Source organism: Hippichthys cyanospilos, chromosome 13 (genome assembly GCF_059441005.1).
Source record: "Hippichthys cyanospilos isolate Australia breed blue-spotted pipefish chromosome 13, RoL_Hcya_1.0, whole genome shotgun sequence".
Taxonomy (NCBI): domain Eukaryota; kingdom Metazoa; phylum Chordata; class Actinopteri; order Syngnathiformes; family Syngnathidae; genus Hippichthys; species Hippichthys cyanospilos.
In genome coordinates this window covers 2,040,353-2,065,000 of record NC_142381.1, presented here as the reverse complement: position 1 = coordinate 2,065,000, position 24,648 = coordinate 2,040,353, and the positions used below count along the sequence as shown (strand labels likewise).

General features: G+C 40.3%; 1 protein-coding gene across 2 annotated transcripts in view; it reads left to right on the top strand.

Moving 5' to 3' along the window:
- The window catches only part of slit3 (slit homolog 3 (Drosophila)), a 194,085-nt gene that overhangs the window by 126,942 nt on the left and 42,495 nt on the right, over nt 1–24,648 (top strand). For both annotated transcript variants that reach the window (XM_088431401.1, XM_088431403.1), the window contains 10 exons: nt 1,020–1,091; nt 2,569–2,640; nt 4,492–4,563; nt 5,225–5,368; nt 6,305–6,468; nt 7,862–8,012; nt 10,978–11,052; nt 13,953–14,096; nt 15,965–16,108; nt 21,354–21,517. In XM_088431401.1, the coding sequence (XP_088287527.1) occupies nt 1,020–1,091; nt 2,569–2,640; nt 4,492–4,563; nt 5,225–5,368; nt 6,305–6,468; nt 7,862–8,012; nt 10,978–11,052; nt 13,953–14,096; nt 15,965–16,108; nt 21,354–21,517 (1,202 nt within the window). The remainder of the gene's footprint in view (nt 1–1,019; nt 1,092–2,568; nt 2,641–4,491; nt 4,564–5,224; nt 5,369–6,304; nt 6,469–7,861; nt 8,013–10,977; nt 11,053–13,952; nt 14,097–15,964; nt 16,109–21,353; nt 21,518–24,648) is intronic.

Below are 24,648 nucleotides of genomic sequence, written 5' to 3'. Positions count from 1 at the left end.
TGTTCGTAGTAAAAACAAACATGGCCGCCTCCGGAGGAGTGCCACCCCCTCATCTAATATCATTTCTAAAACATGCACAGTTATTTGCAGGTTTTTTAAAATTTATTACGTTTAATTTAGTCCTTTTCAATGAAAAACGGTCTAAATCCTGCACATTGTCCCTTTAAAGATTGCAAACACACAATGGGATACGCCATAGTCGGGCTAACGAATAGCATCCATGTGCTTGTGGTATAACATTTTAATCAATTGATATTTTAGCACAAATAATGCAGCAGCACATGTAAACAGACAATATTCCACTATCGTATTTTCCACTCTAAAAGGTGCACCGGATTATAAGGTGCAATGAATGGCCCATTTTAAAAGTGTTTTCATGTATAAGTCGCACTGCATCATAAGGTGCATAGAATAGAAGCTACAGTAGTGGCTGGGCTTTGTTATGCAACCACTAGATGAGGGGAATGGCAACAAAACATGCAGTTAAGTCAGTCGAACTTTATTAATAGACTATCAGAAATGAAGAATAAAGATGATTTGTGGAAAATACTATCCGAAGAATAGGGAAAAATACTTTATGATTACATGAAAGATTCATCGCCAAGACCAAACAAGAGTTTAAAAGAATATAATTATGATTCAATTAACTCATTCAATGCCAGGAATACTTGCGTACCTGGAAATGAAGGTCCCTAATGTACTTAAGTATCAATTTATTACTTAAGTATCTGGAATTTAATGTCTAGACTCTTAAGAAAACGTGAAATGACGTCCCTGGCATTGAATGAGTTAAATATTGAATTTATTTTCAAATCAAATTGCAACCAACACTTTAAAATGTATTGTTTTGATTTAAAAACATTTATTGTATAAAATTGCACCTTCTTTTGCAAAAACCTGCGTTTTTTTTGTGGCGCACCGGTTTACAAGCTGTGTTTTATAGTGCGGAAAATACGCTACCCTCAGGAAAATATTCTCAAATTTCTCATGTTGCCACTCTTTTCTTTGTGTCTTTCCAGTCGTTTGGAGCAGAACTTGATCAAAAGTGTCCCGCCAGGAGCCTTTTCTTCTTACAAGAAGCTCAAGAGGATGTAAGTCCCTTGTGGATTGGGAAATCTTTGTTGAAAATCTTCTCAATTCAGATGATCTGACGTCATGAGTTATTCATTTTAGTATCCGGTGAATGTTGAGTTGACAAGCATTTTAAAACTCGTAAATTTGAAAACTTGACTTATCTTAATGGATTTAGCTCATTCATGATGATTACACTAGTCGTTTACGTTTTTTCGGTCGGGTCTGGAAACAACTGATGCAAAATCACCAGTAGATACAATCAATGCGTCGTTTTAGATCATGCTAGCTCGCTATATTGCAACCTCATGCTAGATTTCTAGCCGGCTTGCTAGATTGCTTGCCTCGTCTGCTAAATTGATTGATTGCTTGCCTTGCTTGCTAGCTAGATTGCTTCTCGCTAGCTAGGTTGCTTCTTTGCTAGCCAGTTCGATTTATTGCTCGCTAGCCAGATTGCTTGCTAGCCAGCCAGATTGTTAGATTGCTTCTTGCTGGCTTGCTTGCTTGCTATCTACATTGCTTGCTAGCCAGCCAGATTCCTAGATTGCTCGCTAGCCACCCAGATTCCTAGATTGCTCGCTAGCCACCCATATTCCTAGATTGCTCGCTAGCCAGCCAGATTCCTGGATTGCTCGCTAGCCAGCCAGAATCCTAGATTGCTCGCTAGCCAGCCAGAATCCTGGATTGCTCGCTAGCCAGCCAGAATCCTGGATTGCTCGCTAGCCAGCCAGAATCCTGGATTGCTCGCTAGCCAGCCAGAATCCTGGATTGCTCGCTAGCCAGCCAGAATCCTGGATTGCTCGCTAGCCAGCCAGAATCCTGGATTGCTCGCTAGCCAGCCAGAATCCTGGATTGCTCGCTAGCCAGCCAGAATCCTAGATTGCTCGCTAGCCAGCCAGATTCTTAGGTAGATTGCTCGCTAGCCAGCCAGATTGCTTGTTAGCCAGCCAGATTTCTTCACATGATTTGCTAGCTAACCAGACTCCTTATTAGCCAGCCAGGTCGCCTGATATCTTACTGGTCAGCCAGATTGCTTGCGTTCTATCCATTCCTCCAACAAAGACTGACGCGGAACCTACCAAAGTCACTTCCTGTTCCATTATTTTTGCCCACATCCGGCCCCCTTCTTCCTCATGCTAATATCCACCGATAGCATCCCACCCGACACCGACAAGGACGTGAGGTCATCGCTCAGCCGCCCAATGATTCTCCGGCGCCGGGAGGGTTCCATCATAAATCCGTCTTCATGGATGCGACGACGTGTACTTAACACGCGGCCGCGTGGGCTTTTCCTCGCTCGTTTTTCGCGTCGGCCGCATTTCATCCCATCTGCCTGTCCATCATCCGCCACCTCATTTACTTACACCTACTACCTCGTTTTCTCCTCACCGAGGCGCCTTCCCTTGACCTCTGCTGATGTATGCTGTCGCCGACAGTTCTAGGACATCTGTATCACTGATGCCCCTCCCCCCCCCTCCCTTTTTCCTCCTCCCACAGAGACTTGAGCAAAAACCAGATTTCGGACATCGCCGCCGATGCCTTCAACGGCCTGCGCTCGCTCACATCCCTGTAAGTGTCAAAAAGTGTCAAAAGTTTGGAAACACCTGTAAATTGTCTGAAGAGGTCACGAAATTAACTTATGAACACACACAACACAAAATAAGTCAGGAATTATTAATTGCATTAATACAAATTTTAATGTATATTGTCTATACAGGCCCACAACATAACAGGTTTATTTAAGCTGTGTTTCCAAACTTTTGATTGTCACGTTTTCATTCACGAAAATAAAGTGTGTTTATTTTGTAACGTTTCTCTTAGCTGCACTGCTTCCAATACATACGAATGTTGGATCTTATTTTAGAATCTTTTTTTTTTTGTCCAATCAGATTTCACCATTTGTGTTGCCACGTCAACCTAATCTGCCCTGCACCTTCAGAATTAACATTAGGATCTGTTTATTTCCTCAATCAAAATTTGTCTCGGAATATTACTTAGCTGGTCCGCGATGATGTCAACATTATTCTGCCCTCTGATTGGTCAGTTAAAGCACGCCACTAGCAAAACACACTTGTAGCATTCTGCACACCAAGGGACTATGTTGAGGTGAAGTGAGTTCCCAAATCTTTTGCTGACATCTAAAAGGAGATGAAGACACACACACACACACACGCACACACCTGTAAGTTGATTTGTGTAGCCCGGTTTGCGCGTTTTGTTTGCGTGTCTCTTAAGAGGGCCGAGTGCGATAAGAACATGAAGGACAGTTTAATTTGAATCAATCCGGAGCGTGAAAACGAGACGGACGGACGGACGACAAAGGGCGGGCAAGGTGAACTCTCCGCTGGGTGTTAAGTGACACACACTCACGCGCACACACACATTGAGACATTAAGACGCGGCCTCGGGCAGTGTAGGCGAGCTGAGGCGTGATGGGAGAAAAATTGAAATCGCCCGAGTGAAGGGAATGGTCGCGTGTGCGGCGGGGATAGAGCACGCAACATCAACTTCAGATTTGGATCATCAAACGAGATGAAACAATGGCCGCGGCCAGGAAGTAGTCCAAATATTTTAGGCAGAAAATGATGCTGCCTCCAAAATCTGAATTTTATTAACATAATCGAGGACATTTTATTGGCATCGCCAGTCATGCGTTACTGCTGCAATATTCTTATGATTGGATATTGTTTTCTGACGGCTTTGGTAATATAAACCGTTACGTTATGTTGTTCTTATTTCAACAAATTATGACATTGCCGCCTCTACATTTTTTTACCCTCATGCTTTTTGTTTATTTTCAGATTAAGAGCAAATGAACTGGCATATGAAGCATCTTGTTCTAAAGTTGTGTAACAGTGACGTCTTTGCTAAATATTCTATTAATTACATTTTTAGTTTAATTCAGTGATTTCTTTTTTTCACGCTGTAATAGAAATGGTGCGGTTTTCAAATTAAGGGCAAATGAACTGGAACATGAAGCAGTTCATGGCCGAACTGATTCCTTCGCAAAACGTGTATACCTTTTTTTGATGAGGTAGTCTTAGTCTTTTATGTCGTAAGAGGAACAATGATCTTTTCAAATTAAGAGCTAATTAATTGGGACATGAAGCGTCTTGTTCCAAAGTTGTGTGACACCTTTGCTAAATGGTCTATGCCATTAGTTGAACTTTGCGTCTAATTTAATGATTGTTTTTCATGCTGTAACAGGAACAGTACAGCTTTCAATTTGAGAGCAATGAATCTGAACTTATTGCTGAATTGAATCTTTTACGTAGTGGCAAATGCCTTTTTTGTTAAGTTAGTCTAATTTGACTGCAGCAGAAACAATGATCTTTTCAAATTATGAGCAAATGAATTGGAACATGAAGCAAATCATGGCAAATTGTCTTATAATGACCCTTTTGCAACCGTCCCATGCAGGGTGCTGTATGGCAACAAGATCACAGAGCTGCCGAAAGGATTGTTTGACGGCCTGGTGTCCCTTCAGCTACTGTAAGTACGATCTTTATTATCACTACACCTGCACTAGCACAAGGCAACAAAATTTTTGACTTTTAAACATATTTTAAAAAGCTCAAACCACCAAGCATAGACAGAACAAGGGCAGAGCATAAGCCTGGAAAAAAAGTCTTGCTTGTGTGATAACTACGCGTTGGTCTCGAAATTTGACATGTTTTCACCATCTGGGTGAAATTTCAGCTCCCTGGTGTTTTCTTTCAAGACCTTTTGATGTAACGATCCAAGAATTGGACCAGATACAGCGCAAGGGAGGCACAAATTCTTGTAGGGGTGACATTCAAAACTGCGGCACAGTTGCAGGAGGTGGTCTAAATAAATAAAGAATTCAATCTAAGTGTGACATATGGTCCCCGCAAACGCCGCAGTCCACCGGCGGAAACCGCTCATGTTCCGGGGCTCTTCCGTCATAAAGTGAAGTCGAGCAAAGACAATGAGGATGAGCGAATCCAGCCGGTAATTTTTCTGCTCATTTGGGTGTGATCGTCGTGGTAGAGACAAAGGTTATATCTCCCGTTATCCCCTCCCCCCCCCCCTTTGCCTTAACGCCCTAACTTTGCATTTTTGGAAAATGACAATTGTCGCATAGCGTGGGTGGAGTGTAAAAGAAGATTTATGAAACCTTACCTTGTTTCAGCCTCCTGAACGCCAACAAGATCAACTGTCTTCGCGTCAACACCTTCCAGGACTTGCAAAATCTCAACCTGCTCTCGCTGTACGACAACAAGTTACAAACCATCAGCAAGGGACTTTTCGCGCCGCTACGTTCCATCAAAACTCTGTGAGTTCCTACAGTTTTTTTTTTGTTCTGTGTTTTGCGTTTTGTTTTTGTTTACTTTTGAGATCTTGTTGGTGAGACCGGGGTCTGATATGGATCCCTGAGGAACACTGCAGGAACATTAAACAAACGCTGACTCATGAGGGCCACCACCAACTGCACAGTTAAATTGTTAGATTTATTCACTTTCATTTTGATTTGAAATGAGTAAATGTATTCTACTTACTTTTCCTTCACTTTAAAGTAACTATTGTAACCGAACTGATATTGATTATGTTAAATGCAAAAGGAGCGGGACCTAAGATTGACCCTTGAAGAACACCGCAGGAAATGTTTGCAAACTCAACAACTACAGAAAAATACCCCAGCGAAATTAGTACATCCGTTTTATTTACCGATAAAGTTCTTACTGAATAGGTCTTAAGATTGATCATAACCACTGGAAAGTCTGATAAACTCTTGATTATATGTTGAGCGCAAAAGGAACGGGACTCAAAATTGACCCTTGGGGAACACCACAGGGAATGTTTGCGAACCCGACTCACGAGGGCCTACAACAACTACAGAAAAATACCCCAGCGAAATTAGCGCATTTGATTTATTCCTCCATGAGGTTAAATGTACTGTTTTACCCTTGCTGATAATGTTGATATTGAAAAACACTTAAGATTGAGCCTTGTGGAACACGGCAGGAAAATCCGAAACCGTCCATGAGGGCCTGCAACAACTGCAGCAAAATAGCAATTTGATAAATCGGGTAAGACCAAGTTAATGGCGCTCCCTAAGTGCCAATCGCACCTAACGAATTGTCCGATAACGAACACGCGAATTTGTGTTTGATCACGACGTTCAGCAGTTCTTCGCTAATCGTCCAAGCAGAGCCACCAGGCAGCCGTATCAGGAAATCACATAGTGACAAATGCATCTTCCCCCCCGCAGTCATCTGGCCCAGAATCCCTTTATGTGCGACTGTCACCTGAAGTGGCTGGCCGACTTTCTGTTCGACAACCCCATCGAGACCAGCGGGGCGCGATGCAGCCACCCCAGAAGGCTGGCCAACAAGCGCATCAGTCAAGTCAAAGGCAAGAAGTTTCGCTGCACAGGTAAGGAAGCGCACGCCGCCAAGAACCAGCGATCGAACGTAACCGGCCGGCGCCTATAATCGCTCTCCAAAGTGGTTCTGGCTGCCCTGTCCTTGCACCTCCTCTTCCTCCCTGGACGTTTCTGGACCTTAAGCGTCATCCTCTCTTCCCACTATCTTGTTTGGCCTTCTTGCCCCGCCCCCTGCCCCGCCTCCCGTGTGGACCTGCGCTCTGATTGGCTCGTGCAGCTGTCTCTTGTGCTTGATCTAACCATGTGGCCCCGCCTGCTGTGGCATCACATGGTTCCGTCAAGCGCCAGGGACCGCCCGGCACACGCTCGCCTGCGTCTACCGGCCAATCACGTGACTTCGGAGTCTTAACTGACGATCGCCGCTCTAAGAAGTATCAGAGACTCGAACATGGATTCCTTTTGACTCGTTTAATAATTGTTTTTGTTTTTTTTACATGTACACACACAGTTATATACGTAATGGAGCGCAACTTCGGGTATTTATGGCAAAATGAGCTTGAGCTGCATCGCGAGTAAAATGAGTTCAATGATTGTCACAATGTGGTAAATCTGAAACGCACTTAGGCCGCAACAATGATGAAATTTATGCCTATGAACACCAAAAAATATGAAGAATTTAGGAAGATTTATGCTAGAGTTTTTACATTGTTGCATCCTATACACGGCAACATAGAAAAGACCAGAATCTGACCCCAAAAATTAGGGGCTCGTCCCATTCATGGGTGCGTCCTATAGTTGGGGGGAATTACGGTAATTCTTTTTGTTTTCAATTTGTTTTTTTGTTATAGGGAATCAGAATTTCAAGTCATGTAATACTAATGTCCGTACCTATCTCGAATAAGACCGCACTGTGTATCGTTAAATGAAATAATTGCTAGCTAAAACGGAAGGGAATAAACAGGTAGCTAGTAGCGATAGTACGCTAATCGCTAATCGCCACTTTGTACAGTTAATTACTGGACGACATGCCCGCTGAGATTTGAGATCCGCCGCACACCTGCTCCAGCCGCAAAACGGTTGTGTGGCAACGCTTCAGTGGCTAGCATGGCTCATCCCAGCGCCCCTTTTAAAACCTCCGCATCCTTTTCTGTTTGCCACTAAAGTAGCAACTAATGAGCTTTCAGTATGCCTTAAAAAAAAAAAAAAAGATCTCTTCTACTGTTTTTCTTACCCTCTCCTTTATAACAAGCGGCATGGTTTGTGGCAGCCTAGGGACTTTATTAAAAATAAATGATTCCGCTCATGAGAGGAGCAAACGTCACCATGCTGATAAAAGTGTAGGAACAAAATGTGCGGGTTGATGATTGAATGTGAAAATTAAAAATAAAAATGGAGGATGATGAATTTGGTTCCTAACAGGTTTAATTATTCCGTTGTCTGTAGGTCAAGAGGACTATCGCAGCCGCCTGAGCGGCGAGTGTTTCCAGGACCTGGTTTGTCCCGAGAAATGTCGCTGCGAGGGCACCATGGTGGACTGCTCCAATTTGAAACTGACCCGCGTTCCCACGCTCATACCGGAACACACCACCGACTTGTAAGTCACACAAAAATCAGGCCAAAAAAGGTAACCTCGAAACAACTGAAAATGTTGTAATAAGCATGCCAGGCCTGAAGGTGGCAGTATCAAGAATCTTCAAGCGTTTCTAATCATTTTAGTGACATGTTTTTTTTTGGGTTTTTTTACCTCTCTTGGGTCCCCAGGAATCGCAATACTAAAACATTATGGATGCCAACAAAAATGTTTTGAGTCCCAAAAAACGCGCCGCAAAAAGGACAAAAAACTGTATTTACAAGATGTGAGCAAAAACCAACAACAGATACTAACTCATTCAATTCCGGGGACGTGTTATCACGTTTTTTTTAAGAGTCCGAACATGAAATCCCAGATTTCTACTCAAGTATTTAATCGATACTTAAATATCTGGGATTGAATTTCTAGACTCTATATAAATGTGAAAATACGTCCCTGGCATTGAATGAGTTAAATGTCACAGTAGATTATTAAAATAATAGAATGAACTTATGTGTACCCTCCATCATCAACTCGGTAGAAAATTGCGTTTCTGGTATTGAATTTCTGGACTCTTAAAAAAAACGTGAAAATACGTCCCTGGCATTGAATGAGTCAACAAAATACCACAATAGAATTTATTAAAATAATAGAATTAACTTACATTCTTAATATTGCAACCACTGATATTATAAAGTTCGTTGTTTGGATGGAGGAACGTTTGTTCCTCTTCTCGATCTTCTGAAGCATTTTTTTTATTTTCGCAATCACATGAAAACGGCTTCTCCGTTAAAAACGAGATACCATGACCTGCGAGATCAAAACAAACATGGCGGATTAAAGAGTAAATGGACGATGATTAATATTTTGTTTTATTTTATACATACTGTATATACAGTCTGTGTAAATACCGTATATATAAATGACCAAAATGTACTTTTATTTCGTCTAACCATATCTGGTATGCAAATTTGCCAACTGAACTTTGGCCTTTTTTACTGCCGCTTCCCCGTTCTCCTCACCCCTTGCATCCACCAAGATCGCACCACCGTTGGACGCAGACGTCCTTCGTTTGGCCCCCTGTTGACGTCATCTTCTATTTATGGAGATGATTTATTTATTCATTTATGTATGACTTTTACATTGTTTCCCACATTTGGCATGTTCCCATTTGAAAGAAAATTTTCCCGGCCTGAAATTATTCTTGGGGACATTTGTGAAGATGTAGTCGCATTTGAATGCCGGAGACAGCGGCGTGTCCTTAAGGTTCTTTGAATTCGGTCTTCATTTGTATTCTTGGGGGGGGGGGGGCACAAACTTTTTTTTTTGCTTCTGTCTGATACCCCGCATCTTTTGTGTGTGTTTATTTTATGAATATTTTGATTTCCCGGCATGCGGCGCGGCAAGCGGCCGTTCCCTTTACGCCCGCCTCGAAGGACTCGTCTTCATCGCGTCCTTACGTCTCGTGTCGTTCTTTATGTCGAACGGCGGCGCGGAATACTGAGCAGGTCTCGGCTCTTTCTTATTCTAATAATTCCCTATCAGCCTCCAGTGGAAATCTGAACGCAGAGCCGCCATACTTTAAGCCCGCTCACAATGTAATCAGGATATCCCTCTTGCATATTGCTCTCTCGCGCCGGCCCATTTATCACCGCTCAAAAAGGATATAAGGGAGCGTTGCGTACGCCAGCGTGAGAGATGTCGGGGATCGTGATGGCTCCTTTGGGGTCTCGGAAGGAGATGGAACACCAATGACAAGCTTTACTTTTTTTTTTTTTAAGGTGGGAGCTAAAAAAAAGGAAATATGAAAAAGAGACCCAAAGATCGGGGAGTTTTCGCGTCGACGTATTCTGACAGGAGATATGAGGTGTTCTTTTGCACAAGGTGTACTTTAGATATTAAATACCCAGTGAAGGGAATTGGTATGGTTTCAAAATAACGTAACCGCTGACTTTTTTCTCATGCTTTGAACCCTGCGCCTTATAATCCAATGCGGCTTATCTGAAATTATTTTAATAACCATCAGGTGGCAGTATCCCAGTAAACGAAGGGAGACAGAAGAAGACTGTCCTGGTACAGTGGTACCTCTATTTATGAATGCCTCGAGTTATGAAAAATTCAAGTTAAGAAACGCCTCTTCGGATAAATATTGTCTCTTGTTATGAAAGTAAATTCAGGGTATGAAATAGAAAATTGCTTCCTGTGTGATGTCATTGATATAGCGCTAACGACATGCTAACAACGTCAACGTTTTATCCGCGTATGTACAATGTCAGCTGCAGCTGATGTCAGTTTGATGTTTGGTTGTAAAAATTCACATTATGTAATGAATTCTGGAACGAATTGATTTCATAAGTAGAGGTACCATTGTATCGGAGTTTGAACTGCTATTTTACTGAGAAAACACAATCGGGCATGTTACTGTTTTATCGGTGCGGTATTCTAACAATCTGAGTGTTACTGTTGAAAACGTTTGTGCTGGGCTTATTGCCTAACGTTCAGGCATGTTCCAATGCCCTATTTTTATTTTTTTTGCCCATCTGCTATATATTGGTAAGAATATTTTCTTTTTAAATCACTCTCATGCTTTAATAGTGTGATTAAGGTGTCTAGCATACCTATGTGCAGCAAATGATGACCTAACGTGTGCTCAACTAGCAAACAGAAGAGAGAATCATGCGCAAAGTTGATTCTTTTAATAGGCTTTTAGCCAGAATGGCCTCAATAAAACAGATGTCTGATGTTTTGCCAGGGCTTTGGGCATTGTGGCTATTGATGAGCCAGTAGGCGTGATCCATTGTTGTCTTTTTTTTTTTTTTTATTCTCTTCCACCCGCCGCTTGAAATTAGCAAGCTCGCTCCATCTTGTTAACATTTGAAGAGTCACTAAAGGCCTCGTAACCTTCTGACAAGTCTGTTCTGTAAGATTGCGTTTGACTTTGAAAGATGGACTTTGCGACCTAAATGTGTCTTTTTTTTTTTTTGCGCAGGCGGCTGAACGACAACGAGATCACCGTCATGGAGGCCAATGGGATGTTTAAGAAGCTGCCTAACTTAAGGAAAATGTATGTATGCATCACACGTTTGAACACATCACAAACAAAACTGGAGGGTTAAAAACACAATTTTGAGAATAAGCCACAGCAGGTAATAGGTTTCCAATAGGGGGACGCAGCAATATTTCTCGGACTTTTTTCTCATGATTTGAGCCTTTCTTCTCCAGTTTGGCTTATCTGCAGGGTTTTTTTAGCTAGCTATCAGGACACAATCCACCAGTAAAGCAAATGTCTTCAATCAAACAGACCTGCAAAGATATGACCGTATAAATCGTACCTACCGTATTTTTCAAACTATACCACAACTTTTTTCTCATGATTTGAGCCTTTCTTCTCCAGTTTGGCTCATCTGCAGGGTTTTCTTGCTAGCTATCAGGACACAATCCACTGGTAAAGCAAATGTCTTCAATCAAACAGACCTGCAAAGATATGACCGTATAAATTGTACCTACCGTATTTTTCGAACTATACCACAACTTTTTTCTCATGATTTGAGCCTTTCTTCTCCAGTTTGGCTCATCTGCAGGGTTTTTTGGTAGCTATCAGGACACAATCCACCGGTAAAGCAAATGTCTTCAATCAAACAGACCCGCAAAGATATGACCGTATAAATCTTACCTACCGTATTTTTCGAACTATACCACAACTTTTTTCTCATGATTTGAGCCCTTCTTCTCCAATACGACTTTTCTGCAGGATTTTTTTTTTCTTGCTAGCAACCAGGACACAATCAAGCAAGCAAATGTGCGTATATGTATGTTCTGCTGCGCCTCATAGTACGAAAAATTTGGAAATAATAACGTTTTATTCCCTCTTCAATGTTGTAGAACAGCTTCCTGGTAAATTCTTCCATGAACGTAGCGAAAGCCATCAGCATATGCCAGCTCAGTACAGAAGAACACGGGCGGAACAAATGTTGAAACGGTCGGCGGGGGAACAGCCAGCTCATTTACATAATAATGAGCCGTCCCCTGAAGTCGACAGATAACGTTGCTCCGTGCCTTAACAAACATATAGAGAGCAAGTTGACGGCACCTCCGGAATTATCGCCCCGCCGCCATTGCGCGCATCAAGGCGTGAACGGACCGGAGCGGGAAAATGCTCGGCTATTGCCCAATCGGAAAGACCTCTTCCACTGTCAGATGAAAACGCAACGTTAATATATCACGGATACGGTTAGGACTCCAACCCCTGGTGGCGTTAACTACTTCGCTGCCAAAAAACATTTTAAATTGACGTGTTTTGATGAAACCGGGCATATGTCTGGATACTTTGGAGTGGAAAATCTGAATTTTGTCCATTTTGGGATTTCTGCAAAAACAACTTCCTTGACCAAAAGGTTAAAATTGTTCACGAGGTGTCTGGAAAATGATGGACGAGCTACCTGCATTCCTAACCCCAATCGTTTTCTTCTGATTCCGATCGGCTGAAAATATTTCGATCGGGCCCGATTTCCGAGAGATCTGAACGTCCCCGTTTCCGATTGCGGTCGCAATGCTTTTTGGATGAAATCCTATAAAATCCCCCACATGAACACAGCTCCACATATGTGCAGTTGAGTGAATCCATACCGTCATAATAGAGGATTTGTATCCTGATCTTATTACCGTATGCAAATTTCCACGGAGATGAATGTCAGTCACAAATGTGCTTTTTTTTTTTTTAAGAATAAAGAGCAAATGTGTGCTTTCCATCACATTAGCTTTGCTCTCCCAGGCGACATATTGGATTTGGGTCCAGACAGGGCCGTGACTAACCGCTCATTGTGTCCGCCAGCCACAAAGACCGTATGTCCGATTTGAATTTTACGCCGTACGTAAAACAAGTCATGAAAATAAGTAGAAAGACAAAATGGCTGCTTGGGAGAACGTAGAAAAGGCAAAGAAGGGAGAAAGAGGAAATCAGGACCACAAAGACCATTTTGCCATTGATTGAAAGAGCGTTTAATTGTTGCGCGTGTCAATATACGCCAATGGCATAGATAGGCCATTATTAATATTTTTCCGCCCGCTTGGGAAATTGGACATCTGGAAGCTGGAATTCATATCCAACCTTTGGTGCCATAGGGACCGGCCGGATTCAAAAATAAATAAATAAAGAGCAACCGTTGATTTATTGGAGAGGAAATCGCTAACCATCTCGCAGCGACGATCCCGATTGGCCGCGCTCTCATTTCCATTTTCCTTCCATCTGTTCTTCATCCTCCCATCCTCTTCCTCTCCCCACGGCGCAGATAAGAGGCGGAAGGCGCCGATTGATCCGCCGGGGGGCTTGTGATAGGCATCATCCCCACTTATTGTCTCTGCGCTTTTTCATTTTTAATTTTTGCGCGGGGAAATGGATCGCCGTCACTTGTCTGACGGGAGGGAAGGGGCGGGAGGGAAATCCTCGGGTTGCCCGCACGCGACAGGAGCTCCGCCCGTCTGATGAGATTCAATAGGATGAGATGGACTCTGGTTATGAAGTGCTGCATCCATGAGTGAAAATGCAGATTTCCTATTTCAATAATCACAAAGTTTCCCATTATTGATTGCGGGTCATCTTTTTCCAACAACTATTTTCGACAAAGCTTGTAACAGATTAAGTCAAATTTTGTCAATAATGTCAATAATTTTTTTATTGTAGCTTTCTCTTATTTAAGCTAGTTGTTGTCCTGCAACAGTGGAACGAAACTATCAAATCTGACTCATCGTTACAGCCATTTTTTTTCTTGAGGTGTTCTCGTAGAAAAAATTCTTAAAATTTCCCATCAGTACCACACTAGCAGTGTTTTTGTTTTTTTTTTGGTCTTGCAAAGTGCACGATTGTTTTCCAATCAGCCATCACTTGATCTAATTCATTCCCAAAAACGTTTTTATGTATATATATGTATATATGTATATATGTGACGTGTTTGTTGTTTGTTGCAGCAACCTGAGCAACAACAAGCTGCGGGACATCCGCGAGGGAGCTTTTGAGGGAGCCTCAGGCGTTTTGGAGCTTCTCCTAACCGGCAATAAGCTCACAGGACTGCAGGGACGAATGTTCCGAGGTCTCACGGGCTTGAAAACGCTGTAAGTCTACCCACCGCATAGAATTTGAAATATATATCCTGGTGCCAATGAACTACGGTATGTTGAGCCTAGCTACTGAAAATATTTCACCCTCACAAAACGTAAAAGTACACCTTTGGGATTTAATAACTCAATTTGATTTTTTTTTTTAATATTTCTAAAAACAAGTAGAAATTTTGGAGAACCGCTGCAATATGTGAGCAAATACCCTCATTAGAATAATATTTGTAGTAAACCCTGTGCTAATTTCTCCCAGATTTTAGCTGTTTGCGGGAGGGCTCTGTCTTGATCTTATTCCACATGAATAATGAACATTTTAGGATTTGGAAATGGAAATAACAACAGAACACACTACATTTATGTGTTCATGCTAATATGTTGAAAAAAATGCTTGTAAACAAACAAGGAAGACTGTACGTTTTAATGTAACATTTGAAGGGCAAATAAAAGTAGTGGAATCCAAGCGTAACCGTTTTTTTAAACGAGCATTAATTGTTCTTTTACAAGCTAAATGCCTTTTTGATTTGTGTTAGTAACTGATACTGTGGGACCGTTTATTCACCCACCCTGAAATGAAAGCTAATGACAGACTCATTTAGCCACCCACGCTAAACTGGCTAGCGTCCAATTAAGGGGTTACACGATAGCGCGGCCGAGCTAATGTCATCTGTACGCGCGCGGTAATGACAAGCTAATGCTATCATTTATATATATGGCGGCTAATGACTCTCTAATGGCATCAAAAACGTCTCTGTCTCATGTTAAGCGGCTCCATGCTACAGTAATAGCCTAGCTAACTGGGTTAGCCTCCCCGCAGTTTGCTAACTAACCGGATTAGCTGCGGCCCACGTGACTCCGAAGACGACCACGGCTCAAGTCCCTGCGGGTTGTCCTTTGGGGACAGCTCATACAGTATTATGCCATTTTTCACGTGTGTCTTTTTGCCGGGACAGCTTTTGACAAAATTTGTACTTCATTTTGACAGAAATTAAAACATGAGAACGTCCGGCATTCGTTTAGCGTTTGACAGGCTACAGCTGCTGTACATTTTTATCCGATTTTCTACTGCTCATCTGGGGACGGGACGCGGGGGAAAAGCATTGAACCAAGACGCTAGGGAGCTGAAATTTCACCCACATGGAGACAACGTGTCAAATTTCAACATGGGGGGGGGGGGGGGGGGGGGGTACATTGATTATTCCAGTTCTTAAGTTACTAAAGTATTTTGATTACTGAGCACTTCTAATTTGTAACAGCCATATCAAATCCTCCTTTAAGCCAAAAAAAAAAAATAAAAAAATCATACAAGTACCCGGGATTGAATGTAAATGAAGTATAAAATACATCATTGGGATTAAATGTAAATATAAGTATTATCGTCGCTTTAAAAAAAAATAAAACGTAAAAATACGTCTGAGAATTGATTACTCCGTACTTCTGTTACTAAAGTAATTGAATACTTTAGCACTTCCAATTCCTAAAAGCCATTTTAGACCCTCCTTGAGGCCAAATAATTGCAAAAAAAAACATACAAGAACCTGGGATTGAATGTAAACAAACGTAAAAGTGCATTTTTGGGATTAAATGAATTCATTATCGTCACTTAAAAAAACGTAAAAATACGTCTTTGGGACTGAATGAGATATATATGAATGTTGTAACCAAAGCCTCCAATTGTGTTGCTATAAATAACTCTGTAATACATATGTGACCATCCTAATCATCCAGTGCAAATATTTTGCCGACAAATGACATCCCTCCGTTAGCCGAGTAGCGAATTGCAGCGAATTATATTTGCAGTCATTTTTTTCTTGTCGATTTGAGAGATGAGTGACAAGGAGTGATTTATTTCTGCCATTTTTTTCCAGAATGCTCCGGAGCAACCAGATCAGCTGCATTGACAACAGCACGTTTACGGGCCTGAGCTCGGTGCGTCTGCTGTCGCTGTACGACAACCGCATCTCCAGCATCGCCCCGGGAGCCTTCGCCACCTTGCACTCCCTGTCCACCATGTGAGTCATCTTTTTTTTTTTTTTTTTAGCTTCGGGCGCTGTTACGAGCACGTATTTTTTGTTTGGAAATTCACAAGGCAAATAGAAATGTCACAGAGTGAATACGCGGGTAATTTGTACTTTTCGCCATCGATTGAAAGAGCGTTTCCTTCTCGCGCGTGTCACTATACGTCAATGGCATGGATAGAGGATTGTAGTTAACAGTGTTTTTTTCCACCCACTAAGGGAAATTGGACACCTGGGAACAGTTTTCCGGTTTGAAAAATATGCAGTTTGTCTTGTTTAATTTTTACAACTGACGTGTACGTCGACTAATGAGGATTGGAGCGTCTGAAGAAGAAAAAAAAATGGGTTTAAGGCAGTTTTTTTTTTTTCTCACCGTTATGATTTTATTCTCAGAATAAGTCAGAGTTGTCACTTAAAGCATACGTTATTCTCATATTTAATGGCCAGAATTCTCACTTTAAAATGACAATTCTGACTTGATTGTCACTAATGAGAATTCTGTCTTTAAAGTCTAGTTTAATTTTGAGTCAGTTTAGTCTAGTCATTGCGTGAAGTCTAATTTTGAGTCAGAATTTTGTCTTTAAACTTTGACTTGATTTAAAGTGACGACTCAGACCTAAGTGTGTGTGAAGAGAATTATGACTGACAGAATTCAGGGAATAGTCAAAATTCGAAAAATCGTGACAAATTAAAATTCTGACACCTGTCAAAATTGTAACTTTTAAGTAACTATTCTGACTGTCATTAAGGAAAATTCTGATTGCTAACTAGCTTGTAAGCTTGATTTAAATATTCATTTTCATGTATATCTAGCTAGCTAGCTATCTACTTCAGTAGCCTGCGAGCTAGTTTGCTAGCTCGTTAGCTACTTTATCCATCCGTCTGTCTGTTTGTGTCTGTCTGTCTACTTCGGTAGCAAGCTGGTTAGTGCGCTAGCTAGTTCGCTATTCTATCTATATCTATCCATCTATTTATCTAGCTATCTATCTATGTATCTATCTACTTCAGTAGCCCGCTAGCTAGTTCACTAGCTAGTTAGCTAGTTTATCTGTCTGTCTATCTGTGTACTTCGGTAGTTAGCTGGCTCATTCGCTAGCTAGTTCGTTATTTTATCTATCTATCTGTCTATCTATCTATCTATCTATCTATCTATCTATCTATCTATCTATCTATCTATCTATCTATCTATCTATCTATCTCTATCTATCTATCTATCTAGTTAGTAAGCTAGTTAGTTAGTTAGCATCAATCTAGCTTTTTTGTCTGTTTAGCTAGCAAGGATCTATCTATCTATCTATCTATCTATCTATCTATCTATCTATCTATCTATCTATCTATCTATCTATCTATCTATCTATCTATCTATATATCTATCTATCTATCTAGTTAGTAAGCTAGTTAGTTAGCATCAATCTAGCTTTTTTGTCTGTTTAGCTAGCAAGGATCTATCTATCTATCTATCTATCTATCTATCTATCTATCTATCTATCTATCTATCTATCTATCTATCTATCTATCTATCTATCTATCTATCTATCTATCTATCACTAGCTAGCTAGCTAGCTAGCTATCTGGCTAGCTCGCTATTATCTAATCTGTGCGCATGCATTTAGTGTTTTGTCAACATTGCGGTTTTTCCTAGTGGGATTTTTCACGTTTTACCTTTGGAAAAAACCTATAACGTACAGAAATGGATTTTCCCAAGCAGTTCTTCTGTAAACTCACCCCCAGGCTAGTTATTATATCAGCCACGTTCTTCCTCGCCATTTCCTACTGACTCTACATGTGAAGGTTGTAAATAACCTGTTATATCAGCCTAGTAAAACCTCACAAGTTTATCTTTATTTCTTACTGTGAACACATCGCACGCTGTAAAAGTCTCCCCGTCAAAACAACAAGCGCTCGTATAGCCGTCAACTCGGATTCAAGGTTCTACTTCATTCTGTTTTGGAGTCAAGTTTTTGACAGCGGGCTTGGATTGCCGCATGAACTTGAGCTGAACTTTCTGCAGAATGGCTAAAAAAAAAGCATCGTTGAAGAAGCAGTTGCAGTTGGTCAATTTCATTAGCGATTTGGGGAAAGGGATCGTCTTATTTTACCTTTTAGCCTTCGCATCTTTCTTTGCATTTGCCTTTGTGCGCCGCGATGGAAACAAGGGCGTTTTGCTCATTTCCTTATCTGCCTGTTGTATTTTTTTTAAGCTTCCCCTCGACCAAACCGCACGGCCGTTAACGCCTACCTCTTGTTTCCCAGTAGAGTGGGCGAGTTTAATTAAAAGATTAACACTCGGAAAAGGGGAAGGAAGGGATTCTGCTGAGGTCGGGTGGCCGCACGTGGAGGTCAATTCACGGCGAGGAAATGAAAAAATGACTGGGGGTCCTGAGCTACGCCGGCAACCTTTGAACAGATTTTAATTCTCATTCGGCGATTCTAGGTTTAGAAAGATAACCGAGAACCTGGAATGTGATTTTCAACAAAGAAAATAACATTTATTGACATTAACTCTTGCTCCTTTTCGGGTGGCAGCGCAATACACATTCACGCATAGAGATGCGAAGGATAAAGAATATATGCCTGCCCGGATCATGTTTTCTCTTTACATATTTTGCGTCTATTGCTCCAAGGCTAGTAGCGTATTGACAACAATACCCTTCATTAGCCCATTTATGGCATTTTGTATCGTGTGCATCAAGTTAAATGAACGACAAAGTGCGAACTACAAAGTACCCGAGTCGTCAGTTCAAATCAGTTACTGATACCACTAATACTTTTGATACATGAAATTTCACCCTCTGAAATATTTGCCTTGCCTATCTTCAAAGTTATCAACGGAGTTATATATCCATAAAACGAAGAACATAAACAAAAAATCATAAAAAGAACAAAAAACAAATATAAGAGAGTAAAGCATATTATAGGGAGAAACAAATGAATAATAAACATGAAAAGAACAAATAAAAAGCTTAGTTTATTCAATGTTCAAATTAATGTATAATAAATGTCAAAAAAAGAGAAAAAATGATTGAAAAGCTCTACAGTTTAAAAAAGCACGAATAATAAATGAAAACCAAGTTAAAAAATAATGAAAAAAAGCCATAGAAAAACAAAAAAATGTGTAATAAACAAGAAATAAAATACATATAGTATATGACAAGCAACTGTTATAAATAAAAAGGATAATAAACATAAAAAAATCAACAAGGGAATACTGCATTCTAATATAGCATTTTTATTACTTAAAATTTTATGGAATTAAAGGCCATATTCAATACTGATTTGTAATTTCTTCATTGTGATTGTAAAACTATAAGGCCATGATACTCACCCATCCCTAACAATAATAATAATAATAACAATAATAATAATAATAACAATAATAATAATAGAATGTTAGGTAGAACCTGGCGGAATTACAAGCAAAAGCAAGATTATTTTTTTTTGACACGACAATGCTGCAAATACGTCAAGTGGCTTGTTTATTCCTGTAACCACGGCAACGAAAGGCTGGAACAAAACCGCGTGGGACCCGTCATTTATTTTTCAAGATGAACTTTTGTCTCGGGAGATGATGCCAGCTGCCAACCCCCCCCCCAGGTTTAATATGGCCGACCATAAATATCGCATGAGCCGTCGGAAAGGCAACAAAACACGACGGCGACTCATCGAAAAAGAAGAATACGATGAATACGATAACCTTCTTTTCTTATTCTTCAGCTCGTCGGGCGCTTTGGCCGGGCGGGCCTGCTTATCTCGGCCTCTCTGTATCTCATTTAGCTGACAAAAATGAATAAAAAATGAACGCTAACCTTTTTTCTCCCGGCCTTTTATTTCCTCTTCGCCCACCTCGCGTTTCCATTCGAACGTATTTCACTTGATGACCGAATGCGCCAAAGTAGTTTGCGGTGTTGTAAAGGTAACGTGGAAATTCTGCTCTTCTTAGCAACTGAGGAAAAAAAAAAAACAATAAAGACTTGTTAGTATTAGCTTTGGAAAAAAAAAATGAACTTACCTTATAAATATTTTAAGTACCGGTACATGGAATTTAATGTCTGTAAAGACATACTTGTATAAGAATGTGCCAGTTTTTCTAGTAATTTTTTTACCCTAATCTGAATTAAAAAAATACCATATTTTTCGCACTATAAGGCGCACCTAAAAGCCTTATTTTTTATAATCAGGTGCGCCTTATATATGGATCGATATTGAGATTGGGATTCGTAGATGGGGAATGAAGTGATAAAGTAAGATTTACCTGTTTCTTTTGTGTGTATAAATGTGTCATTGAGGGTGCGCCTTATAATCCGGTGCGCCTTATAGAGCGGAAAATACGGTACTCAAAATAAGTACATACATGGGATTGATCGAATGTTGAAACTCAGTAAAAACGTATAATTAGCTACAAAGTAAAAACACCCTTACACCCTTTTGTCCTAATATTTGACAAAAAATCTGTTCATAAGTACATGATACTGAATGTCTGTAAAAATGTATCATTACGTTGGCAATTGAATGTGCTAGCTATTTGTTTTTACCCTGATATTTAAATAAAAAATACTCGAAATACGTACATGGATTGATTGAATGTCGAAACTCAGTAAAAACGTATAATCACGTCTTTGGGCCACAAAGTCAGACTTATTCACTGGCGATCCTATATTCTAATATTTGACAACATGGATGAATGTGAAAACGTATAATTACGTCTTTGGGATTGAATGTGCCAACTATTTTCACTCTTTTAGCCTAATATTTGAATAAATTATTCGTAGCTATTTTAACACGTAGTACCTGAGGTAATTATCATTTGAGTACTCTAATGCCAAAGTAATTGATTACTTTAGTACTGGACTACTAAAATAATCAATACTTAATTACTTAATCAGTTACTTTAGTACCCCATTCATTGAGTACCCGCCTTTTTTTAGCTTAGCGCTTGAAACTTTTTGAAAAGAAAAATGACAAATACCGCATCATTTTTTGAAAAGAAAAAATGACAAATACAGCATATCTAAGTAGGTACTTGTGATTGAATATCTGGACTCTCAAAAAAAAAGAGAAAATGTAAAAATATGTCCGAATTAATAATACAAACAGAGAAAATGTAAAAATAGGTCTTTGGGATTGAATGAATTAATAATCCCAAAAAAAATGAAAGTGGTCCTTGCATCCATACTTTTTAATAACGCAGTACAGAGTGTATCCTGCCATCTCTAAATGTTGCGTAATTGTGTGTTGGCAGTAACCTCCTGTCCAACCCGTACGTGTGCGACTGTCACTTGGCCTGGCTGGGTCAGTGGTTGAAGAAGACCCGAGTGGTGAGCGGAAACCCTCGTTGTCAGAGGCCCGCCTTCCTCAAGGAGATCCCCATCCAGGACGTGGCCAACCCCGACTTCACGTGCGACGGTAAGCCCAAATCTAGGAGACCACAGTTTGCTTTCTGGGCCCTTATAATGTCATAAATAACCGGATGCTACCACGGTGTACCCAAAAAGCTTTTGAGGTAGCTAGGAATTGAGAAAGCTTTACCGTTCCGCCATTTTGAAACGAGTGAGGCCGACCAATAGCAGACCAGCATTGTAGCGGCGCGTTGCACGGAGGCATTGACAGAGAATGAGTGCAATGACCTAAAAGCGGCTGCAGATGGAGACAAAACAACACAAATACAGCCAAGCCCCGAGGGTCATGACATTTCTTTGTCGCAAAACCGGGAAAATACCATACAGAGGGGACGAAAAAACTCAGTATTCCACATCACAACATGATAAAAACGTAAGCCAGGGACGCCGTAACACGGGGGTCCGCTGTATCGTGACATAAACAACTCTTAATATTTTTAAAATTATACCCAACAGGTTTTATTTTTATTACTAGTTTTCCTCTTCCTAAACCGCCAAAAAAAAATGTAAATTTGATCTATTTATGATGTATTTATCTTTTAGATAAACAAACTAAAAAAGACAACAAAAGCAGCATAAAAAAGACCTCAAAGTCGGACCAGACCAAAAAAATTCTACGGGTATTTACTGGCGTAACCCTCATGATAAAAAGTGTTCCATGTGGTTCCAGGCTAGAATTTAAACGCTAAAAAGTCATCTCGCCCTAATCTGGCACCCTGCAAAAAAATTTGAACACCCCTGATGTAATGGATTGAGTCGTTACACCTAACAAGGCCAAGAACCTCTTTTGGCATCACCGCCCGACAATTAAAAGTCCCGACACGAGACGATCATCGTCGCTATTGATTTTGAACGGCGTCCATTCGCAGCCGCATGAGTTTTGAAAGTTAATCCTTACAAGGTTCATCCGAGGTTTTGCTCTTCCGCGTCTTTCGGCGGCCGTAGCTATGGATAAATTAAAACAAATAAAATTGACTAATGCGACTTGGAGGCTTGGAAAAATAGATTGGAACGTCCGCAAAGTCCAATGTTGCTAACGGAACGAAAACTCCATGAGGTACTCTGAGGTCAAAAAATGCCACTGGCCACAGATGAACCGTATCGTATCTACGCTATCTACATTTATTGGAAACGTGATTTTAACCCTTGTGCAGTATTGTCCATTTTTTGGACAAAATCTTCCAGATTCTACTTGCTGTATTTTATTTAATTTTTTGGGGGGAGTTTCAAGTGCAAACTCTGCTCGTTATCATGTTGGGTCAGCTCGACCTTAATTTGACTTCTGGACGCCGCTAAAACAAGGCCAACCGTGGCTCTCCGTGCCAACGGGAAGGGATAACAGTACAGTTACTGTATAAGTTTTAAAAGTTTTAAGATTGAAGTAAGTTTGTATACTGCAGTAGTTGACCGTCCGAGGAATGCCCATGGCATGTGCATTTACAGTTAACTCATTTGTCTGGCATGCAGGGAACTTTCAGCGCATCTGTCCGCAGTCTAGATTTATTTTGCTCATTCAATTAATGGATGTCACGTGTCGTAAGTTTTAATTTGCTGATGCGGTTTGATTGGGAAATAGCCTGCGTTGTAAACGATTAAGGTGATGCAACGCCCAGTAACGCGTACGTGCACTTCTGTATATGATTCCTCCAGCCGTGGAGTCATAAACGATGGAATTATGAGAGGTATTTTTTCGAGTAGGACGTCACTGAAGGCCTGCGTGTGAAATGCACGGACCGCCACGTTGACATGTTGTCACCATTTGGGTGAAATTTCAGCTTCCTTATGTTTTTTTTCAATGTTTTTTAGTTAATGTGGTGTGTTATTGATGTAAACATCAAAGGAATGGATTAAATGTTAAATGTATGTTGAAATTCATCAGGTTTGGGGGGGTTTTTTTGGGTAGCAAAAAAAAATGAATCTGCCGCCAGGGTTGCGGAAGATCAAATGACTAAGAAACAAAACAAATAGCATATCGCGGTTGTCACTGGAACATTTTGAGGTTTCGAAATCCCCAAAGCATTTTTGACGAGGGGAAAAGGAAATTGAAATGATTAGGATGTCATTGTTGACATTTGTCAAGTTGTGCCAAGCAAGCGGGCTTCGGCGCTCATGACGTCAACGTTTTAAGTGCCCAGATGCTCACGTCCCACTTTTTTTTTTTTTAATTATTATTCGCAGTCTTGCGCAATCTGCCTGGTCGATCCCCGGCCCGGCTAACCGCTGCCTCCCGTCGCATCATGACATCACTTTGTGGTTACCACGACAATGCTTTCCTCGTTTCGCACGCCAAGTTTGACGCCGCCGCTTTTCTTCTCGAAATTCGTTTTCACTACTCGGATAATTTCCTTTTATGAAAAAAAAAAGCTCGGGAAGTTGTTGGCCGGTTTGGCTCCGGGAAGAAGTTGCCGTAACATTTGAATATATGAAGTCATGTAAGTGCTATTGAAGTGGCTTATTACTCCATCAAATATTTGTATAGTACTCATTGGGTGGACTTGATGTATAAATCAGACCTAAGAAGCGCAGTTTCTTTTGCTAGTGCTTTTCAATTATATTTTACAAAGCCCTCCGGGGTCAAAGAAAACCTTTGGCGCCTAACCACTCGCCACGCCGACTAAATAATTAAGATTAGGATCTATAAAAATGGTGTGGATAAACGTGTATTCCTTTTAATAATAACAGAAGAGAAAAAGCAATATAATTCATTTTCAACAAGTGAAACATTTTTTTTAAACATTTTTACAGGTTATAGGGTTAGTCTAATTAAAATTTTAAAAAATAAACAAGTGCGTCAAAAAAAAAAAGGATGCCAATTTGAATTTTATTAGACTTATATATATATATATATATATATATATATATATTTTTTTTTTTTTTAACAAATTTCCCCTCACTACATTTTCTACACACTACACTAATATATATATATATATATATATATATATATATATATATATATATATATATATATATATATATATATATATATATATATATATATATATATATATATATACATACATTTTTTTTAAGTAACAGATTAGTATTGTAGAGTATATTGTTTTTTTCATTTTTCCTGAATTTCCCTAGCTACACTTTGTACACGCTATATTGTTTTAATCTGTGCAAGGACAAAAT